Raw genomic sequence first — 24464 nt, 5'->3', positions numbered from 1 at the left:
GATTACTTGATCTCTCTCTACTTTTTTCTAGATTTTTTTATTTCTTTGGCAACTAGTATATCTATATCTTGCATTACTGGATTCTCTTATCACAGGGATATGCAATTAGCGGACCTCCAGCTGTTGCAAAACTACAAGTCCCATCATGCCTCTGGGTGTCATGCTTGTGGCTGTCAGAGTCTTGCTATGCCTTATGGGACTTGTAGTCCTGAAACAGCTGGAGGTCCGCTAATTGCATATCCCTTGTCTTATCATATAAGTGGCAGGCTGGTGGCACAGGGAGGCATGTCGCTTGTCAGCCACAGTCATCCCCTTTATAGAATGTCAGACTGAAACAAAAAAAAAACAAAACACAACCATACATAAAAAGAAATCCTGCATCCACTGCAACCAAAACAGATAAAAGTCCATGTTGAGCGGAGTTCAGGATAGGGTTATCAGGTGAACCTCTCAATAATAATACAGACTAATACAAGTCTGTCACCACACACTGACCGCTACATAGACCTATAGTACACAGGTCAAGCAGGGGAAGAGGGGGCGGAGTCTTTGGCATACTTACAAGCACACTCCTGGCACCAGGTATAGCGCTGTGCACACTAGTGACACTATATACAGATAAGTACAGCGCTGAGAAGTACCACACACATTATATATACAAATAAATATGGCAAGACCGCCAAGCAATACACACCGCACATGGTCACTGTGCCAGGCTTGTACACATACTAAGGGTCTCCACACTACGGCTTCTCTAACGGAATCCGGCGCTCACTACGATGAATGGGGGACTTCGCTTTGTGCAATTTCCATTTCCTCAGGCCTCGCCAAGCTGCTCTCCGGAAACAACAGGCTCAACAGGACAACAACAAAAAAAAAAAAACATATCCAGCAACAATGATCGATAAAGTGTACAAATCAGAGGAGCTAACAATCAGATATCAATTCATAATTACTAAAGTACTCTCTTATGTTGACACAAAAGCACATCCATTGTTTGGAGAGGGGATTGTCACTGGGAGGGGGGAACGACTGAAAAGCCATTGGCAAGACTACTGAACCTGAGAAAACACTAAGCAAACAGTGCAATATATTTACAGGCTGCTAAAGACAAAAGCCTAGTACACACGGGGCTGAATGTCGGGTGTTCAATAGAAACCGGGCGACATTTGGTCCGTGTGTACTGGAGTCAGGGCCAAATTCTTTTAAAGGGGCATGATCAAAAAAAAAAGGTCTGCTGATCGGCTCCCAGCCAATGGCTGAGAGCCCTGAACAGGGGGTGTTCTGGCAGGGATGGGGCATCCCCCTGTCAGAACACAATAGCACAGCAGGGGAGATTGTTGTACTAACATCAGACTGTTAGTACAGCGGCTCCGACATCCGACCCGCTGGGTTGAACGGAAAAAAAAAAAACTAGTAGTGTGTACAAGTCTAAATTGCCTTATAGTTCCTCAATGGGGAAACTGATACCATCTTCCAATACAGTATATCAGGGATATGCAATTAGCAGACCTCCAGCTGTTGCAAAACTACAAGTCCCATCATGCCTCTGGGTGTCATGCTTGTGGCTCTCAGAGTCTTGCTATGCCTCATGGGATATTAAGCACTGACTACAGTGTGAAACGCGTCAGCTTTCCTGCTATGTGATGCTGTGGCATGTATTTTTATGATTATACTTAAATAAAGAACGTAGATTACTTTTGAGTGCGACTGTCCAGGATTTCTCGTTTACCTCTCTATGCCTCATGGGAATTGTAGTTCTGCAACAGCTGGTCCACTAATTGCATATCCCTGCACTATATGATCAAAACTTTGTAGACCCCACGGGACCACCATCACACCTATATAAGCTTTTTTTTTTTTAACAACCCATTTAGAAACCATGGGTATAAGAAGGTGTTGTCCGTTCGTCCCTCTCCACCCCCCCCTTATGTGCCTGTAACAGCCCCCTACTCTTCTAGGAAGATTTTCCACAGGATTTTGTATTGTGTCTGTGGGAAGTCATGCCCCCCCACCCACCCAAAAGTACATTTGTGAGGTCAGGTACTGATATCGAGGATGAGAACACCTGCCTTACAATCAGTGTTCCCAGTTCATCTCAAAGGAAGGGTTGAGGTCAGGACTCTCGAGTTCCTCCGCGGCAAACTCATCAAACACGAAGGTTGATTTACAGACTTTGCACTTTGCAAGTGCGGTTGCACTCATTTTCCCCAGAACTTAGTAAATGTGGTGAAGCTCTGATTTCCATCATCCAATCATGTGCAAGAAAAAAAACATTTTTATTTTCTCCTTTTTTTTTTTTTATTTCCTTGCACCCAATTGTGTATTCTTTACAAGAAGGTTCACCACATTTACAATGCTCTGGGGAAAATGAGTGCAACTGCCCTTGCAAAGTGCACAGTCTATTTACCTTTAGTAAATCCACCCCCATTGCCTCTGCTGCACTGAATTCCCAAGAAGTGTTGTCAGCTCTGCCTAAGCTCTCCCCTGCAGGACTATCTGCCTTTAGTAAATCAGCCGCAATGTCTTTAATAGGCTTTGTGCAAAGGGGAACAGAAAGGGTCTGTCCCAAACTATTGCTGCAAGGTTGGAAGCACACAATTGTCTACCATGTCCGTATGCTGAAGCATCGGAGGAAAAAAAAAAACCTGACCTCAATTATTAGCAGGGTGTCTGCATACATTTGGTTGTATAATGTATAAGCTTTTATTAGTCGTTTCTAAAGCTGTAAGTGCAGAAAAACTCACAGCTTTAGAAACAGGAGTTGATCTCCTGGAACACACCTCCAGAGTCAGTGTTGGCATGTGCCCATAGGTGCCTATGCCAGTCTCCGCCACCGACATTGATAACACTCCAGCCGTGTCATGCTAGGAGGAAATTAGAAATCACTTTATCTGAACACGGTTAGGATTATTTTACTTCGGTGATTAGATGTGTTCACCAAGACACACAAAAAAATTGAAACCATTACAGAATAGGGACTTCCACAAGCACTGCTGTTCTTTTTTTCACAGAAAGATTTACTGATTTTCTGCAGCTGCCCTGGGGATAGGTTAAGGTGCAGCAGTATTTTTCCCAAGACCAAACACTTATTATATTGCTTACCATGTCTTAGAGGTGATGGCTGCATTCGTTTCCCTTTCTAGGATTTCTTTCCTTTATTTTTACCTGATAATCCAGCCCATAAGTCTGTTGATTTTCAACAGAACAAGCTCTTTCGCAGTTACGGGGATGAGACAAACCATTTACCACTGAAAGAGGTGCTTACAGTGATCAGATTGTATTTATTGATTCAAGCAGAAGGATTAACCAAATGGGATTTTTGAAGGGTGCTGGAATGTGTATACTATACATGAACAATCACCAGTTAAAACTTTAACATTTATTGATATACAATGTTAAAAACAATTCAAATTAAAATATATACGCATTTTTTTTACATGGTTGTTAGAGTATTCATTTGTGCGGCGATATAACAGTATGGACTCCCAACATGTTTCACCCGCTGGGGCTTCTTCAGGGCATAAAGGCTGAAGAAGCCCAAGTGGGCAAAACATGTTGGGAGTGTATACAATCATATCACTGCACAAATGAATACACATAAGCAACCATGTAAAAAATGTGTATATATTGTAAATTGAATGGTTTTAAACACTGTATATCAATAAATGTTGAAGTTTTAACTGGTGACTTGTTCATGTATAGCAGGGGTAAATTTAAAGAGGCCCGGTTGCTAAAATTTTCTTCCAGCCATGGTCCGAAACTCTCTAATAAAACCTAAAAGTAGGCCAATAGAACCACCTTACATCAGGTGTCCCCCATCTGAGTGCTCCCTTACATCAGGTGTCCCCCGTCTGAGTGCCCCCTCACATCAGGTGTCCCCCACCCGAGTGCCCCCTTACATCAGGTGTCCCCCATCTGAGTGCCCCCTTACATCAGGTGTCCCCCATCTGAGTGCCCTCTTACATCAGGTATCCCCTTACATCAGGTGTCCCCCATCTGAGTGCCCCCTTACATCAGGTGTCCCCCATCTGAGTGCCCCCTTACATCAGGTGTCCCCCATCTGAGTGCCCCCTTACATCAGGTGTCCCCCATCTGAGTGCCCATTAGAGCCGGGCAGGCAGGGTTCAGGAACTGGGAGGAGAAGCGGCTGCAGGGGGCGGGGAACACATGTGACATCATTGGTTGCTATGACATCAGCATTCCTAGAAAGACTAAATCTTGGTGAGGATCCAGCACAGCAGAATGGCAGGCTGTCGGTCCCGACTGGGTTGTCTGTCGGTCCGGATGCGGACCTTGGTCCGCCATTTAGCGAAGGCTGATGTACAGTTTATAAATCTTAGCGCCCTTCAAAAATCTCATTGCTTAATCCTTCTGCTTGAATATTTACTCAAGGGATATGGTGCAATTAATGGATGTGTCATTCACCCAAACTTTATCCCAAAAGAAACAAAAAACGGTTACTGTAACTGCTTATAAAGTGTTAGCTGGAGTTTGGCTTCAATTTGTAAGTGTATTTAAAACTGCTAGTACATATAACACTCCCCTCCCCCCAGATTGACAATTCCGCTGTGCAAATGTGCACCCTGTACTCATTCATCTGGAGTGGGAGCGCTCTGATACAGGAGGTGTGTTAGTGGCCAGATCACCAGGTAAAAACAGAGGGGGGGGGGGGGAAAGCCTAAAAAAAAATGAATGTATCCACCACATCTAATGATTGGTAAGTTGCAATATGTTACATTTTTGTGTTTTTATACTGCTTTAACCCCTTGGCGCCTGCCGAATGCAAATATGCGGCCTTTCGGCGGGTGGGCCTTAGCAGCGAGCGGCCGCATATTTGCGTTCATTAGTGTGCCGAGATCACAGTTAACGGATACCTCCCGATCGCTACTTGCGATCGGGCGCTTTCAGATCATGTGACCAAGCATCACGGCGGCCACCTCCCAGCATCCTAATCCCCTTAAAGGGCCGGGAGGCGCCAGCTACAAGGGGTTAATCCCCGTAATGAATGTTTTCCTAAATAGAAAAGTAATAAACAGCGTGCCCTACAGGAAGTGAAAGTTATTGCACCTCATGACAGGTCAAGTTTCACCAGTCATTTGTTATGACACTACCAGCAACATTGATACTGTTGGTTTCATTGTATGGCCAGCCAAAATGGAGCTTTCTCCAACAGCAACAAGGACATAAATAAAAATGCCCTTTTTTTTCAGTAGAGTAGAATAAAGCTAAAACCCGTGTCAGTGTTTTCCTGCTGTCTGTGTGCCAAATACAGATTTCACCTCACTTCTGGCCTGGTGGAGCTGTTGGGAGCCCCAAAAAGCAGTAAAAACCCAACAGGGGTTCTAATCTTTTCCCACCCTATCCAAAAATAAAAGAAAAAGCTTTGGCTGGACTTACACTTCAAGTAAAAAAGTCAGTCCCATTCAATATTCCCGTTTGGGTTGATACTGGTGGGCCTGGATTTCTGTGCCTCCTGGGAACACCAAAAGTGAATTCTCTGCACCTGAGCTCACAGCCCCGCCCACTAAGGTGTTTTACCCTTTCTGATGGATTTTTAGAAGGCAACAAAAGGATTGCCACTGAGGAAGTGTTGGGATTAATGGTCCTGGAGATCAAAAAATAGCAGAAAGGGCGATGGTCACCCAATGGGGCTTACATGTACATTTTGTGAGGGCTGACCTTTTAAGAAGTCCTTCCTGACAATTTCCAGTAAACAAACAAAAAAAAAGCTGCATATAAAGGAATGTTCCTCACTAAATAATGAGATTCATAAGAAGTTATCACATACATACAGCAGCAAAAAAAAAAACGCATTTTCTACAACCCCCTTTCCACGCCAGGAGAAATCGGCGGACTAGCCAGCGTCCCGTCACTTGCGCACTACAGAACTGGCTTTGCCGGTCACACACGCAGACTACAACGTGACATACAGGTAAAATTCTTGAGGGGGTGGTTGTCCAGTAGCTGATAAAACAGGAAATGATTATTGAGGACGAGTTTGCATCCTGTCGAGGCCGACCTGGAATATGGTACACGGGACTGCAAACTCCTCCTCTAGGGAGAGAAGCGGAGGCGAGGAAAGCTTTGCGCTCCCAGACAACGAGGGGTCAAACACAGAAGGGAGGGGTGCAGTAGTAACAGGTCCCCATTACAAAAATATACCCATTAAAAACTAGACTTGAACAAAAAATAAAAATAAATTAAAAAGATTTGATCATAGAGGGTGGGGCAGGAGGGTGAGTGGTGAGCATGCGCCTGTCTCCCCAGCGAGGGGATGAGATAATAGCTGGTCAGATGAGGGGTTTGGGGGGGGGGGGGGGAGGGGGAGCCATGTTTACACAGGGGGTTGTAGGGTTGAATCAGTTCTCCCCCCTCCTCTCTAATCCTAGAACCAGGGGCCCCACACACGCTCAGTTGAATGGGTCGGTGCGGTAGCTGACGTGGGAGTCGCTGGTGAGCTGTGTGGTCTCGGTGGCGGAGCTAGGCTGTACCATCACAGGGATATCAGAGGTATCTGGAAAAAGAAAAAAAGACAAAGTTTTAGTCTGTGAAGCTTAAAAAGAGTATCTAAACCCCCCCCCAAAAAAAAATTTTTTTACATTGCAGTTTACCAGCCCTTATCAGACTGGTTACTTTATTTTCACCTGCTGATCCTGCCAAGAACACACTTCCTGCCTTAGGGTGACAACTCTCACTCACTGTACTATACAATAGGCCACTCCCCTCATTTGGACTACAAATGCTGCCCCTCTCCTCATCTCTATTACATAGGGGTAAGTGTTTTATAGATCAAAGAAGATCGCTGAGAAGCCCTATTAATATTATTTGAGATTTCAGTTCAGTACATAGTGACACAGACACTGGAATTCTGGCAGCTACAAATACTGCAGCTGCTGACTTTTAAAATATGGACACTTACCTGTCCAGGGCGCACACGATGTCCTCACCCGAAGCCGACCTGTTTTCGGCTCCTGGGTTGAGGCGCCGGCATCTTCAGTAAGGGAATTAGGAAATGAAGCCTTGTGGCTTCACAACCTGCTTCCCTACTGCGCATGCGCGAGTCACGCTGTGCGATCTGACTGGTCCCTGCTGTCTTCTCGGACCTGTGCGTCTCCCAGAAGACAGAGAGGGCGGGGTCGGAGGAGGGGCCAGACTTGGCGTAGATTCTGCGGCGATCTATCGCTGGAAGTGGGATTAGACAGGTATCTGCTCCCCCTCCCCCCTCCCCTCTGAAAGGTGCCAAATGTGACACCGGAGGGGGGGAGGAACCGGAAACTAAATTTTTGCGTGGAACGCCGCTTTAATCTGAAAATAGAAAGCTAACGCAGCCAAAACATTGAAGGACTTGTAAGATGCTTTAAGCCTTATTCACATGCATGGCAGTAGAGTTGCATGATTAATTGTTAAAGAATCAAGATCGCGTTTCAACCCTCCTTGCGATCTTAACCCAGCATTTCCTTGATTCTATGCAGAGTTCTCTGCTCAAGCCGACAGCTGTCAAAAAACAAACAAAAAAAAACCCAGGCAGCCTTTAAAGTTTATCACAACATTGCTTAGGCGAGATAAAGAGAAACATTGTAACATTTCATTCTTTTAGATCAAAGGAATGACATTCTGTCTGTAAATGAGGGCAGTTTAACCACATAGATCATTCCTTTGATCTAAAAGAATGAAATGTTACAATGTTTCTCTTTATCTGGCCTGAGCAATGTTGTGATAAACTTTAAAGGCTGCCTGGGTTTTTTTTTGTTTGTTTTTTGACAGCTGTCGGCTTGAACAGAGAACTCTGCATAGAATCAAGGAAATGCTGGGTTAAGATCGCAAGGAGGGTTGAAACGCGATCTTGATTCTTTAACGATTAATCATGCAACTCTACTGCCATGCATGTGAATAAGGCTTAAAGCATCTTACAAGTCCTTCAATGTTTTGGCTGCGTTAGCTTTCTATTTTCAGATTAAAGCGGCGTTCCACGCAAACATTTAGCTTCCGGTTCCTCCCCCCCTCCGGTGTCACATTTGGCACCTTTCAGAGGGGAGGGGGGAGGGGGAGCAGATACCTGTCTAATCCCACTTCCAGCGATAGATCGCCGCAGAATCTACGCCAAGTCTGGCCCCTCCTCCGACCCCGCCCTCTCTGTCTTCTGGGAGACGCACAGGTCCGAGAAGACAGCAGGGACCAGTCAGATCGCACAGCGTGACTCGCGCATGCGCAGTAGGGAAGCAGGTTGTGAAGCCACAAGGCTTCATTTCCTAATTCCCTTACTGAAGATGCCGGCGCCTCAACCCAGGAGCCGAAAACAGGTCGGCTTCGGGTGAGGACATCGTGTGCGCCCTGGACAGGTAAGTGTCCATATTTTAAAAGTCAGCAGCTGCAGTATTTGTAGCTGCCAGAATTCCAGTGTCTGTGTCATTATGTACTGAACTGAAATCTCAAATAATATTAATAGGGCTTAATCATGCAACTCTACTGCCATGCATGTGAATAAAGCATCTTACAAGTCCTTCGATGTTTTGGCTGTGTTAGCGTTCTATTTTCAGATTAAAGCGGAGTTCCACTCAAAAATGGAACTTGCGCTTATCACACTTAAACACCAATATCCCAGAACAGAGAGAATTTTCATACAGATGTTTTCAGGAGTGGGTTGAGTAGAACGGTGAGCATTATCTATTTTTTATTTTTTTTCTTGCTTTGTTTCCTCATTATTTTCACCTAGTGATTCTGCCAGTAAGGCCCCTTTCGCACGGGATGGACTCCAGTGTGAACGCTGAAATATATCACATTTTTGTTCTAGAGTCTAGATACTCTAATTCTTAAGATCTTCTAATTCTTGTTATTAATATATTAAATAATCTAATTCTTCTTTTTAATCTAATTCTTTTCTTTACAGTGTGGCTTTATTTTTTTTATTGTAGTAGTGACAGTCACTTCAATAAAAAGGACTTTAGGGCTGGTTGAGCAACTGTATACATTTACGAGCAAGATGTTTTGCATTCTTGGCCAGACTGGAAGGAAATACATGTTATCTAATGTTAAGGCATGTAAACACAGGTAATGTTAAAAGTGTTAAAGCACAAAAGAAAAAAAAAAAAAAAAACACCTTTTTGAATGTGACCCGTCCATGCGGCAGTGCTTATAGGTCTATCTGTCCTGCATATATTTACATTTTCTTTGTTCCCTGCCATCTCCTTTGGCACTGAGAGTCTAAAGAAACAGTCAGTACTTCTGGGTATGGAGGAGCATGTGACTCACTCCTTGTGACAGCACTGGGCCAATCAGAGCTGTCACAAGGGAAGTCCATAGCCCCGTACAAGCTGTCTCTGGCGACTTTACACTGGGCTGACCTCCGCTCCTGGTGACAGAACTGAGTGGCCGGGTTGGAAAAAGAAAATGCAAAAATGAAATCTACTGCTTTGCCCCTGTGTAAGCAAAACAAAGATTTCGTTTAAGTCTCGGTTCACATTGATGAGGTGCGGGAAGCCACATGTGATTCAGACAGGAATCGTATCGCATTCCTGTTCAAATCACAAGATTTTTTGCAGTGCTATTTGAGCCCATTAATTTTGTATGGCTCAAATCACACTGCACAGAAAAGGTGCATGCACTGGAATCGGATTGCATGGGTGCTCACAGCCATGCAATCTGATTCAGCTAATTGCACATCGTTTTGCGACCTGTTTTTAAGGTGTCGTTAACATACACACTCACAGTAGTTCGCATGAACAGAGGGCGATCGTGACACAATGCATAGGAATCACTGCGAAACCCACACATCAGTGTGAACCAAAGCTAAAGTTGAAATCTGGGCAGGCAAAAAAAATACACAAATTATGCACCTTTTGCAGCTGTAATAATACAAGCAGCATACGTACCTAAACCCTCCCGCAGAGCCATTGTGTTTGCTCAGTGGGGGAAGCCGTCCCCCCTGAGAGAACACAGCGATTACTGCTAGCAGTTATAACCACTAGCAATAATCACTTGTAAAATCTGACAGGCTGGTTGTACCCAAGTTAATCGTCCAATCAACTCTGGTACTTTCAGCCTGCTCATACATGGTCCCTGCTGAACCGGCCGGGGGTTCGAACCATCTATGGCCGGCTTACCTTAATTCTTACCTGCATCCACAATACACAACTTATCATCAGTGCTCCAGCACATCAGGCAGTTGATATATTTTTTTCGAAGCCTGCGTTCTCAGTTAACAACCAATTTAATCCAACTTGCCATGAGAAAAAAAGCTCCTTCCACCAGCATCACCAACAACATACCCTTTGCTTCTCAAAATCGTCCTCTGGTGGGCAACAGGCAGCAGGTACCGGGTGAATCTCTTCGCTCCCAGCGGCCAAATGAGGAGTATGAGCAGCTGGCTGGGACGTCACTAAAGTTTAGGGGTTAGACTATGGTAAGGTTAAGGGTCAGAGACTACTACTTTTTCAGGTGTGAGAAATCAATTTTTTGGGTGTGTGCGAATGATTAGTTTGTGACACATGTAAAAAAAAAAAAGACATGGTAGCAAAATCTTTGGCCCTTTATCACCCCTAGAAAACACCTAAACCAGGGATATGCAATTAGAAGACCTCCAGCTGTTGCAGAACTACAAGTCCCATGAGGCACAGCAAGACTCTGACAGCCACAAGCATGACACCCAGAGGCAGAGGCATGATGGGATTTGTAGTTTTGCAACAACTGGAGGTCCGCTAATTGCATATCCCTGACCTAAACCTTTGGGGCTCAGGCCGGCCATAGATTGAATCTTGCCGGTTCAGCAGGGAATGGCTGAGATTCATCCATCTATGGGCAGGTTGACTGTACACAAGTCAATCCATCAATCGACTTGGGTACAACCAGCCTACTGGATTTTTTACATGAGACTACTGCTGGCAGCTATAGCCACTATCAGTGATCATTGTGTTCTGCAGGCCAGGAAGGCTCCTCACCAAAAGAATACAATAGCGCTGCAGGAGGGATTCCTCCATCAACACTGACTATGTTGATGGGGGAATTGAGCAATTTTTTTTTCCTTCCACTGAAAGAAAATCACATAATCTATGGCTTGCCTAACTCAGTACACAACTATTGAGTTTCATCATTCGAATATAGATATATATATATAGAATATAATGTGGGTGCCTTTTAATAGGTCACCATTAGGAATGGGCTCGGGCGTACTCGGGATCCCACCTGCTCGATCCCGCCAGGAAGCCGGCCCTGCACATCGCCAATCACAGGCAGTGAGACATTCCACGGTCCGCAGCTGCACAGATCAGGAAATATCTCACTACCTGTGATTAGCTGTGTGCAGCGTGGGATCCCGAACACACCCGAGCCCATCTCTAGTCACCATATTGCAATGCCTGATGGGAAGGCGAGGGGCTGATTTGGAGCCTAAAGTCAATGGACGCTGCAGGACAATTTTATTAATAGGAGAGTTTGCCAATACTTCTAATTTCTGTAGCATTTAAGCCAGCCATACATGGATTTAAATTTGGATGTTTTAGCAGGGACTGGCTGCATTTCGATCCATGAATGGACAGGCTGATTGTACCCAATTGTATCAACATGGGTACAACCGGCTTGTCTGATTTTTTTTTTTTTTTTACAAAAGATTATTGCTGGCGGTTATAGTCACTAGCAGTAATCATGTTCTGCCAGCCAGGAAGGCTCCCTCACCAGCAGAACACAATAGACTGCAGGAGGGATTCCCAGATCAACACTGACTGTATTGATGGGGAATTTAAGCAATTTTCTTTCCTTCCACCCATGGTGGAAGGAAAGAAAAATGAATCTATGGCTTACCTAACCCAGTACACAAATATAGCATTCTAGAATACAATGTGGGTGCTTTTTAAAAGGTCACCACACTGCAAAGCCTGATTAGTCATGGTCAACTGCTCCCGGTCCACTAATCATGACGACTTAATAGACACCCACTGCAAAATGGATTTTATTCACACCATACACCTCTTTATGGTGCGTTTTTCCTTTAATCACTCCTTTTAAGCAACATATACTTACCTTTCCTTTGTTCCTCTGCTGTTCCATTCAGCATTGTGAAACAAAGGAAGCACCCAGTACTCCTGAGTAGGTGACTCATTCAGTGTGACAGTGCTGATTGGCCCAGCGCTGTCGCAGGTAGGGAGATGAATGTGTTACCTGGATGTCCATAACCTGGTGTAAGCTACGACCGCGTAGTGTACACAAGGCTTTCTTTTCCCTCCTGGCATGTGAACAGGGTAGCGGGCGTGAGAAAGGAGGAAAGGTATATGCTTCTGAAGAGGAGAGGCAATAAAGTGAACCTGTTGCTTTGCCCTGCTGGAGCACAGCACTGGTTTATTTTAAAGCCCAATTCCAGTTCAAACTTTTTATATTGTTTTTAGATACAGCAAGGAGGGGGTTAAAGTCCCTGTTTTTTTTTTTATGTCTGTGTCCCTATTGGAGAGAATTCCCCCTCACTTTCTGTCCAGGTATTAAGTGGTGGGAAATCTGTCCAAACAGGGAATTTAAAATCACATTTTTTAAAGGGTAATTTTATTGAATTTTTTTTTTTCTGTGTGAACCAGAAAGAAAAAAAAAAAAAGGAAATTTGCCCAGCAAGGAACAACACCGAGACGCAGCTCGGAGTCAAACAAGGAAGGATTAAAACTTCTTGCATTGCAGTCTTTGCCTTAGTATGCTAAGGACAACTGCACCCTCAAATGGAAAGAAAGTAGGGGGAAATATCCCCAACAGGGTCACAGACAGAAATAAAAACCTGACATCAATTTTTAACTCTTCCCAATTGTATTCAAAAATCTAAATTAAAAAAAGAAAAAAAGTGGAGTTAGGCTTTACTGTCCGATGAGCAAAAAGAAAATATCCCCCTTTAAAGGCACATAAAAGTATAGTTGAGAGAGTAAACAAAGTATTTATAGTACAAAAATATTTATTAATGATTAAACATGATCACTAAAATAGTACATATATAGATATAGAGCGATGGAATGTTTAAACAATTTTTGATATTGTCACCATATTTTTTTAAAACACATATGAAGTCCTCTTTGCACCCAAGAGGACTTCATATGTGTTTTAAAAAATATGGTGACAATATCAAAAATTATTTAAACATTCCATCGCCCTATATCTCTATATGTACTATTTTAGTTATCATGTTTAATCATTAATAAATATTTTTTGTACTATAAATACTTTGTATACTCTCTCAACTATACTTTTATATGCCTTTAAAGTCCACTTTAGGGGATATTTTCTTTTTGCTTCCAATACTGGATGTGGCACCAGATTGGCATAATATTACCGTTCTCCTTTTTTTCTGCATAATACTGTCCGATGAGGAATATTGCAATACAAGAGCTGTGCTGTGATTGAATGAAACTGTGTTTCCAATAATGGATACAATAAAATCACAATAAGAATAGACAGAGTTACCGGTAATTTAATTGTAATGACAATTCTTCCACAGAGCTGACTGTTTATATGAAGCAACTCACCCCGCTCGTCGTTTTGCACCTGTGCCTCCAGGTCTTCGGGCGACACATAGAAGTCTGGATCCTCCCCCTCCGGAGGCCGAGGTTTACACTTCCCGCAGCAGCAATTACAGCAACAGCAAAGACAGCAGCAGCAATAACAGCCTGTGACCAGGCCACAGAACATGAAAAGAGCCTGCGGAGAGAAGAACACACAAAGTACCATGTTAGACACCATCCGTGCAAGAGACCAAAAAAGAAAATGTTTTCAACTACAACAGCCCCGCCCTACCAGCAAAAACAATTTTTTAGGGGAGACGATTCTTGCTTCTGTCAGTGGCACAATATGGCTACTTTACCCTTGAAAAGATCCAGTCACTTGTCCAGTAAGAGTAGAGTAATGCCCTGTACACACGGTCGGACATTGATCGGACATTCCGACAACAAAATCCATGGATTTTTTTAGACGGATATTGGCTCAAACTTGTCTTGCATACACACGGTCACACAAAGTTGTCGGAAAATCCGATGGTTCTGAACGCGGTGATGTAAAACACGTACGACGGGACTATAAACGGGCAGTAGCCAATAGCTTTCGTCTCCTAATTTATTCTGAGCATGCGTGGCACTCTGTGCGTCGGATTTGTGTACACGGATTTTGTTGTCGGAAAATTTTATAGCAAGCTTTCAAACTTTGTGTGTTGGAAATTCCTATGGAAAACGTGTGATGGAGCCCACACACGGTCTGAATTTCCGACAACAAGGTCCTATCACACATTTTCCATCGAAAAATCCTATCGTGTGTACAGGGCATAACAGAGTCTGTGGAAAGCCCGCAAGGTTTTAGCTACAGAACCCCAATGTACCTTGCCAACAGCGATGTGTTGAATGCACTGTGTGTGTGTTGAAGTATGGTGCAGGTCCAATTTTTGGACCACCAAGCTGCTTGACAGCCCATTAATTTTGAATGGCCTGCCTAGAGCAATGCATGTCAATATTTTTTTATTAAAGCAGAGGCCCTAAAGAATAAATTGGTGGGTTTTGCAATTTTTTATGTCACACGGCATTTGTGCAGCAGTTTTTCAAACGCAATTGTTTTGGGAAAAAAAATACACTTTTTTGAATTTTAATGCAAAAAAACACACTATAATACCAAATTTTTTGTAAGATATAAAAGATGTTACGCCGAGTAAATAGATACCAAACATGTCACACTTTATAGTTATAAAGCGTGACATGTTTGGTATCTATTTACTCGGCGTAACATCTTTTATATTTTGTTGCGCACGCCTGCGCAACAGCTACAAAGGACAAAAATTGTACTAACCATAGGCGACGTTTTAAGTGTCTTTTAAGGTTACCACTTTAGATTTACACAGGAGGCCTAATGCTAGAATTACTGCCTTCAATATGACGTTTGCTGCGATACCTCACGTGTGGGACGATCGCTGTCGAAGCATGTATTTTACTCTGCACGGGTGCACTTTTAATTTTTTTTTATTACACTGTCACCTTACATTTTTTTTAATCACTTTTATTGCTGATACAAGGAATGTAAATATCCCTTGTGACAGCAATAGGCATGTGACAGGTACTCTGTATGGAAAGCTGTGGGGTCTATAGAACCCCAAATCTCTCCTCTGCCCTTAAAAGCATCTGAGCACACCAAGATTGGTTTGAATAAATCCATTTCATTTTTAAAAATGGTGTTGTATACTAACCGGAAGTGATATAAGCTCATCGCTTCTGGGTTCCTATATCATAGAGGCGATCAAAGCTGTTCCAGTCTTTGTTCACCTCTTGTATCAGCCAGCAGAAGCTCCCGGGTGGTCAATTGGGTATCCTGGTGGGATGGGAGATCCAGGTAAAGCCGTGGTGGGGGTTTGTAGGGTGGACGCCCTCTACTGCTGCTTGTAAAAGCAATCCAGCAGCTAGTTAGCCGGTAGGATTACTTTTACAAGCGAGACGATCATCGACTCTAAAAAGTGGTACCGGGAAGATGCTTGATGCTGCAGGCATCATCCCGCTATAACCACGTGAAGTTTAGCCATGTGCAGGTACCTCGCTGGGCGGCAAGGGCTTAAATCAGACAAGGCAAAGCACAAAATTATTTTTTAAAAACATCTCTGCAGGCCCCTAAGGAACTGGAGCTTGTCTTTTTACCAACATTGATAAAGCAATGGGACATTGCGGGACTGCAGACCTATATATCCTACCCAATGAGCCTTCAAATACTGCTCACCTGCCTTTCTACCCCTGCCACTCACCTTCGCCCACCAGCTGGACAGCACAAAGTAAGTGTTGACATTCTCCTCCCCGAATTGCTCGGCCACGTAGAGGCCGAGAGACCCGTACTTGTCATAGATGTTGCGCTTTGTGCAATCTGTCAGGATACCGTGTGCGTTGTTGATCTCCTTGAACTTCTCAGACGCCTCTGGATTATCCGGGTTCTTGTCCGGGTGATATTTCAGCGCTAGCTTCCTGCAATGTGAACAGGAAAAATAAATATCAACAAGGGACTTCCATGGGATTCAGATTTTAGGAACAGAAGCTTACACGTTTTTCATGATGGCTTTACTTTAAGCTAATCACTTTAATGCCTATATTAAACACTTAAAGACCAGGCATTTTCTGGCACTTTTTGTTTACATGTCAAAATATGCTTTTTTTTTTTTTTGCTAGAAAATTTGTTAGAACCCCCAAACATTATATATATTGACCGCGCTACATAAGTACCTGAAATAAATAAAAATAAATGGCTGATTAGCTGCTTCTACATACAATGGCCATCCGAGACAGGGGCCTCTCACAGATCTGTGATCGCAACTCATGGTTGCTGTCATCTCATGTCTAAAGCCTGACACACAGGCTACAATCTGAATTAGCAATCTCCTTTAAATCTACCAATAACTAAGGCTGGCCATAGAGCGAATTTCTTTCCTGGAACCTCAGACAAAGTGTTGACAGGGGAATCCCTCCTGCCGAGCCAGGAGAACATAGTAATTATTGCTAGCGGCTATAAAAGGCTATGATAGATCAACTTGGGTACATTCAGCCTGCCCATACATGATTTGAATCTCAGTTGTTCCCCGCTGAACCGGCAGAGTTTCGAACCATCTATGGCCGACTTAAGTAGTGCAATGGCCTGTCTGACTGGATAAAATGGAAATGTTTTAACCAAGTCCTCGTGTTTCTTTGTTTTTAAGAATCAAAGAGCCTGTGTCGACGGGCTTTTGGCTCATTTTGATGGCATCCGTTTGGGACACTTCTGAGAGCATTCAGAATTCATTGACACGTGCATTTCAACAGCAGCTGGCCTCCTGATCTGCAATTGCTGCTTTAAGCTGGTTTTGCGTTCTCAAAGTGTGTCATGTGAACAAAAGCCTGGCGACACCGGCCCTAAAGAAGATAGTAAACAGATTGTAAAGTCAAACTGTAACATGCATAGTAAGCTTTAGGCCTCGTTCACACTATCGCATTGTGGGAGATTATGCATTTCCACAACGGCCAGCACCACGTGCTACTTGCTATGAGAGGCTGCAGTGCCATTCATTCTGAATGGAACCCCAATGTACCTTGCCAACAGCGATGTGTTGAATGCAATGTGTGTGTGTTAAAGTATGGTGCAGGTCCAATTTTTGGACCACCAAGCTGCTTGACAGCCCATTAATTTTGAATGGCCTGCCTAGAGCAATGCATGTCAATGTGCAAAGTCATGGAGCCATGGACCGCGGCACGGGCTCTGAAGGGACGGCGCAGGTGTGCCATCCCTTCAGGGCGCATGTGCCGGTGACATCACCGGCTGCATGCAGTAAGATTATCTCCTAAACAGTGCAGGTTTAGGAGATATTCATGGCAAAATATTTTCAAGTGCAAAAAAGAGTTTACTTCCACTTTAAGATGTAAGAGAGTACATTTTGCAACAACTTACCTGTAACATCTTTTTATGTCATCGGATGTGCAATTTTTGTCCAGTCCTAGAGTGCGGTACAGCGACTCCCCGGAGGTGGAGAGGGAGCGTTGCCTCTGGTCCGCCGCCATCCTTGCTCACTACAAGAAAAAGACAGATTCATTAGTAACATTCAGCAAACCTTGCAATAGAAAAATTGAAAAAAAAAGATGAAACCTAACACATTATACACACAGAGGTGGCTCGGGAGCGAACCTGCATGAGGAAGCCGCTCGCTATGGGGGCACTTGGCAGAGAGGAGGAGCCAGGTGTGCCTGCAGGGAAACTGAGAAGAGGAGGATGCTCTGTGCAAAACCATTACACAGAGCAGGCAAGTAGAACATTTACAAAAAAAAAAAAAATTAGCAATTACAACCACTATGGGACCAATAGTAATCTGTCTGCAATTTTCAAATTGACCACAAGAAAAACTTCTTCCCACCCTATAATTGTGATTGCAATACTCCTCCACAAGTCTTCCCGGATAATACCTCATGCCCTTGGAACGTTAATCACTGTTGAGAACTAGGAAAGTGCAACTGTGCGTGTTCCATGTTCTTAGACCCTACAATCAAACTGACCAAATAATCATAGTGTTATAGTCAAGTTAAAGTGTTACTAAACCCAGGACCCTACATTCACTATATCTGGTCTCCCACAGAACATGGAAATGCAATTGTTTTATTAAATATAAGGGAGGAGGTGGAATCCTTATGGGTAGAGCTCCAAAGGGATGAAACTAAGGGAAAAATAATACTCGGAATATGCTATAGGCCCCCTAACCAGAGGGGGGAGGGGGAGATGGATATCCTATCACAATTTGGATTAGCAGCAAAGAAGTGTTATCATAATGGGGGATTTTTAATTATCCAGACATAGACTGGACGGAAGGAACCGCGGATTCGTCTAAGGCTCGCCAGTTCCTAAATGTCTTGCAGGACAATTTCATGGGTCAGATGGTAGACGCACCAACTAGAAACAAAGCATTACTAGACCTACTGATTACCAACAATACAGACCTGATCACGGATGTGGAAATATGGGGCAATTTAGGAGACGGTGATCACAGGTCAATTAGCTTCAGTATAAATCACACAAATAGGAAACATAATGGGAATACAGAGACAGTGAATTTCAAAAGAGCCAATTTCCCTAAACTAGGAACCTTGCTAGAAGATATAAATTGGGATAGAATCTAAGGAACAAAGAACACAGAGGAGAGATGGGTTTGCTTTAATAGCATATTAAATAAGGGCATTAGCCAGTGCATCCCATAGGGAAATAAATTTAAAAGAGCGAACAAAAGTCCTGGATGGCTTAACTCCAATGTAAAAATGCATATAAAAGCAAAGGAGAAGGCCTTCAAAAAATACAAGGCTGAGGGATCATCATCAGCATTCAGACTTTATAAAGAATGCAACAAGAAATGTAAGGGTGCAATTAGAGCGGCTAAGATAGAACACGAAAGACACAGCGGAGGAGAGCAAAAAAAATCCCAAGAAATTCTTTAAGTATATAAATAGTAAAAAAAGGAGGACAGAACATATTGGCCCCATAAAGAATGAGGAAGGAAATTTGGTTACAAAGGATGGGGAGATGGCAAAGGTACTAAATTTATTCTTTTCCTCAGTCTACACAAGGGAATGGGGGACTTCAGTAACAAAAACTGCTGTGTTTATCCTCATGACACATCACAGGAAGCACCTTCATGGCTAACACAGGACAGAATTAGAGATAGACTTGGAAAACTTAACATTAATAAGTCACCGGGACCCGATGGCTTGCACCCCAGTGTCCTTAGGGAACTCAGTCAAGTATTAGCCAGACCATTCATCCTAATTTTTACTGACAAGTCTACTAACTGGAATGGTACCAGCTGATTGGAGAAAAGCCAATGTAGGGCCAAAATACATCCCTGGGAATTACTGACCAGTTAGCCTAACATCAATAGTATGCAAGCTCTTGGAGGGGATGATAAGGTACTATATACAAGTTTTTAGTAATGAAAACTGTATCATTAGCAGTAATCAGCATGGATTCATGAAGAATCGTTCTTGCCAAACCAATCTATTAACCTTCTACAAGGAGGCGAGTTGCCATCTAGACAAAGGAAGGCCCGTAGACGTGGTGTATCTGGATTTTGCAAAAGCATTTGACACAGTTCCCCATAAATGTTTACTGTACAAAGTAAGGTCCGTTGGCATGGACCATAGGGTGAGTATATGGATTGAAAACTGGCTACAAGGGCGAGTTCAGAGGGTGGTGATAAATGGGGAGTACTCAAAATGGTCAGGGGTGGGTAGTGGGGTCCCCAGGGTTCTGTGCTGGGACCAATCCTGTTTAATTTGTATTTGCAGACGATACTAAGCCAAGCAGGGCAATAACTTCTCCACAGGATGTGAAAACCTTGCAAGAAGATCTGAACAAATTAATGGGGTGGGCAACTACATGGCAAATGAGGTTTCATGTAGAAAAATGTAAAATAATGCATTTGGGTGGCAAAAATATGAATGCAATCTATACACTGGGGGGAGAACCTCTGGGGGAATCTAGGATGGAAAAGGACCTGGGGGTCCTAGTAGATGATAGGCTCAGCAATGGCATGCAGTGCCAAGCTGCTGCTAACAAAGCAAACAGAATATTGGCATGTGTTAAAAAGGGGATCAACTCCAGAGATAAAACGATAATTCTCCCGCTCTACAAGACTCTGGTCCGGCCGCACCTGGAGTATGCAGTCCAGTTCTGGGCACCAGTCCTCAGGAAGGATACTGATACTGGAAATGGAGCGAGTACAAAGAAGGGCAACAAATCTAATAAAGGGTCTGGAGAATATTAGTTATGAAGAAAGGTTGTGAGCACTGAACTTATTCTCTCTGGAGAAGAGACGCTTGAGAGGGGATATGATTTCAATATTCAAATACCATACTGGTGACCCCACAATAGGGAGAACATTTTTCCTCGGAAGGGAGTTTAACAGGACACGTGGCCACTCACTAAAATTAGAAGAAAAGAGGTTTAACCTTAAACTACGTAGAGGGTTCTTTACTGTAAGAGCGGCAAGGATGTGGAATTCCCTTCCACAGGCAGTGGTCTCAGCGGGGAACATTGATATTTAAAAAAAACTATTAGATAAGCACCTGAACGACCGCAACATACAGGGATATATAATGTAATACTGACATATAATCACACACATAAGTTGGACTTGATGGACTTGTGTCTTTTTTCAACCTCACCTACTATGTAATTATATAAACGGCTAAATACCTTCTCTCATTAGCAGTATATAGAAGTCTTGTGACTTCTATCAGTGTCTGGTTAAAGCTTGTAGGAGGAGTTTTCATTCTCCTCTGACTGTCCTATGAGGCTGCAGGACCTCTGACTCTCTGTCTGGACAGTGCTGATTGGCCCTGTGCTAATCACATGCACCCTCCCAAGAAAAGGAAAAAACTCTCTAGCAATACACAATACCAAATACGAAACCGATACCAAACTGAGCATGCGCAGAGTGCCCCTAATTCTCTGTTCTATAAGGAGATGGATTGGGGACAGTGGAAGAAGGGGAGGATCAGAGAAGACAGGATCAAACAGCCTTTTTACACAATGCAAAGGATTAACCCCTTAGGTTCCACAGTGAGTATAACAAGCATGCTTTACTGCATATACAGACTGATTTTACTGTTGCGGGTTTAGTAACACATTAAAGCGGAGCTCCACCCAAAAGGGGAAGTTCCACTTTAAGCACTCCTCTCCCCCTCATATGCCACATTGGGCATGTCATTTTTTTTTGGGGGGGGGGACCTAGTTTTGATACCACTTCCGCCCGGACCGCCTAAGTTAGTGGTTCTTAACCCTGCCCTTAAGTACCCCCAACAGGCCATGTTTTGGGAATTGGGAATTTCTCTAGGAAAAAAAAAAAGGTGTCCAAAATACCAAGCCATTGACTCTGATTTAAAGCACCTGTGCAAGATGAAGGAAAACCTGCAAACACGGCCTTTTGGGGGTACTTGAGGACAGGGTTGAGAACCACTGGCCTAGGCGATCCTAGCGGAAGTTCTCCTCTTCCCCTCCCACCCTGCAATCTTCTGCGACACGTCACAGGTGCCAGAAGATTGCTCGACCATCTAGGAAGCACAGCGCGCCTCCCGCATGCGCACCCACGCATGCAAGCCACAAGCCGTCACAGCCGGGTGCGCACAGTTGTAATGCTGGGTGCAAGGAGAGGGAGAGAACTGAGGATTCTGGGACAGGTCAGTGTGTGTTTATTAAAAGTCAGCAGTTCCAAAAAAAAAAAATACTTTTAATAAACACAAAATCGTCTGGAGCTCCGCTTTGACTGAAGAACACCGCTAAATTTGGTCTGGGCATATAAACATTAACGGCCTCTGGGTTAGGTGTCATTTAAAGTGGAGTTCCACCCAAAAATGGAATTCCGCTTTAAGGGAAGGTGACCCCCTGACATGCCACATTTGGCATATAATTTTTTTTTAGTGGGGGGGAACCCTCTTTTCAGAGGGTTCCATCTCCCACTTCCTCCCGGGGCACCGCAAGGAAGATCACCTCTCCCCCCCCCTCTCGGCAATCATCTGGGACGCGTCACAGGTCCCAGACGATTGTCCGGCCAGTCACAGCGTGCAGCGCGTGCCCGGCTGCAGTATTTGTAGGTGCTGACTTTTAATTTTTAATTTTTTTTTTTTATTGGAACTCCGCTTTAAAGATCAACTGCATCCAATCTGATCTGACCGCTTTACAAGGTTGCTGGAAAATTGACTCACACGCTGATATCTTCTGTATGGTTGGGGACTCCAGTAACAAGATACATTTCTGTTTCTTCAAACCCCCAAGAATATTACAGAGCCAAATGGTGGTGTCATGTCTGCGCCCCCCCCCCCGAAATGGTGGTGTCATGTCCGTGCCCCCCCCAAATGGTGGTGTCATGTCCGTGCCCCCCCAAATGGTGGTGTCATGTCCGCCCCCCCCCAATGGTGGTGTCATATCCGCGCCCCCACCACATGGTGGTGTCATGTCCGCGCCCCCCCCCCAAATGGTGGTGTCATGTCTGCGCCCCCCCCCCCCCCGAAATGGTGGTGTCATGTCCGTGCCCCCCCCAAATGGTGGTGTCATGTCCGTGCCCCCCCCAAATGGTGGTGTCATGTCCGTGCCCCCCCAAATGGTGGTGTCATGTCCGTGCCCCCCCAAATGGTGGTGTCATGTCCGCCCCCCCCCCCAATGGTGGTGTCATATCCGCGCCCCCACCACATGGTGGTGTCATGTCCGCGCCCCCCCCCCCCCCCAAATGGTGGTGTCATGTCCGTGCCCCCCCCCAATGGTGGTGTCATGTCCCCCCCCCCCCCCCAAATGGTGGTGTCATGTCCGTGCGCCCTCCCCCCAAATGGTGGTGTCATGTCCCCAACCCTTCCCTGATGATTCCCCGTCATGCAAAATAAACAAGTCATCAGAGAACACAGATACAAGGAGCAATACTTTTGTAATGTTTGTGGAAAGGGAGTTGGCAACAAAAAATTGAACATCTCTCCAAGGGGGATGTCCAAGAAATATAAAGAGGAATTGGGGGGGGTCAGGTTGTACAATTCTACATACTGGTGAAGGGATAAGAAATTGAGGAAAGCAGCAAACGCTCACCCATAATGTCCTCAGTGAGGGTTGTAAATCCCCTCAGGCCTAGTCTTCCTAATGACTCGCCCCTCCTCCCAGCCATCTGCTGCTCAGTGTAGTACAACTGATGGTCTGCTGCAAATACACGAGGCCTCCAGGTCACAAAGTTGACGTCTAAAAACCAGAGATGGTGGGAACGTGTTGTACTGTGCTAGTCATAGATAGTAATAGAAAAGTAAAAATGGTGGACATACTTTTCATTGGCCTATAGAATATATTATGGGGTGTAAAGCCTTTTAAAACAAACACTGAAGTTTCCTTCGTCAGGGTTCAGGGAGAATCAGTGAGCAAAATATCCTCAAGAACGTTCTCGGTCTCCCTGAACTTCTAAGACTATTAGGCCTCTTTTAGGCCTGGTACACACTACAGATTTTTTTTTTTTTTCGCGGTTGCACGTAAAAAAAACAAAAACAAAAAACGGACAGCTCAGTTTGGAGCCACTGTATTCACTATGCAGGGTTAGTGCAGCGATCTCCCCCCCGCTGAGCTGTTGTGCTCCGCCAGAAGACTTCCATCATGCTCTCTGCCATTGGCTGAGAGCACTGATCAGGAGTAATTTGGATGCGGAGACCGACATACACACAGACGGGATGTCAGCCGGTAATTTTTTTTGTCTCCAGACATTCTGCCCCGTGTGTACAGGGCTTTGACTAATAGTTGCAGGGGGGGGGGGGGGGCATTAAAAACTCACGGTTGAGTTGTGATTTTAGCACCCCCAACCGCTCCCCCCTTTGGCCGCTTCACACCGCAGTACGGGGCGCAGTCTAGTGTACACCCACAGTTTTCAAGGGTATTATACAGTTTTTTCCGTATCATAGTGTATTCGCAATTTCCGAACTAGTTACCTGCGATTTCCCATAGACTTTCTACTATGTCCCCTCTGTTTCTGCCACGTTTTCTTAAAGTGCACCGAAAGTCCTGCATGCTGCATCTTTGATGCGCTTTCAGAAAACGAACCAAAATAGCAGGGCCTGATAGAAAGTCTATGGGAAACCGCAGGAAACTAGTACGGAAATTGCGGATACACTGCGATACACCCAGCAGTGTGAGAGCGGCCTTAACCACGTCAATACAGGGCATTTTCACCCCATTCCTGGCCAGGCCAATTTTCAGCACTTTGCGCAGTCATGCAACACTGTACCCACTGTGCGCTATAAACAAAAGAAGAGCGACAAGTTTGAAAAAAAAAAAAACAAAAAAAAAAACTTTTTGCTATAATATCCCAAATTTAAAAATTAAAACAAAAACAAATTTTTTCCTCAATATTGCAAAAAGCGTATATCGATTGGTTTGCGCAAAAGTTATAGCGCCTACAAAATAGGGGATAGATTTATGGCATTTTTATTATTATTTTTTTTTTTTACTAGTAATGG

At 44.2% G+C, this 24464-nt stretch overlaps 1 protein-coding gene across 5 annotated transcripts in view; it reads right to left on the bottom strand.

Annotated features, from left to right (window-relative positions):
- Positions 1-1785: 1785 nt before the first annotated feature.
- The window catches only part of DNAJC5 (DnaJ heat shock protein family (Hsp40) member C5), an 80665-nt gene continuing 57986 nt past the window's right edge, over positions 1786-24464 (bottom strand). For 4 of the 5 annotated variants that reach the window (XM_073607397.1, XM_073607400.1, XM_073607399.1 and 1 more), the window contains 5 exons: positions 17398-17516; positions 15734-15947; positions 13491-13662; positions 10269-10378; positions 1786-6517 (listed from right to left, as the gene is read on the bottom strand). In XM_073607397.1, coding sequence (XP_073463498.1) covers positions 6497-6517; positions 10269-10378; positions 13491-13662; positions 15734-15947; positions 17398-17507 — 627 coding nt within the window. In that variant the 5' untranslated portion in view covers positions 17508-17516 and the 3' untranslated portion in view covers positions 1786-6496. The remainder of the gene's footprint in view (positions 6518-10268; positions 10379-13490; positions 13663-15733; positions 15948-17397; positions 17517-24464) is intronic. The other variant, XM_073607401.1, reaches the window with a different exon arrangement.

This window comes from Aquarana catesbeiana, linkage group LG12, assembly GCF_042186555.1.
Source record: "Aquarana catesbeiana isolate 2022-GZ linkage group LG12, ASM4218655v1, whole genome shotgun sequence".
Lineage (NCBI taxonomy): Eukaryota > Metazoa > Chordata > Amphibia > Anura > Ranidae > Aquarana > Aquarana catesbeiana.
Note: the sequence above shows the minus strand (reverse complement) of the source record. Positions and strands in the feature narration are given on the sequence as shown.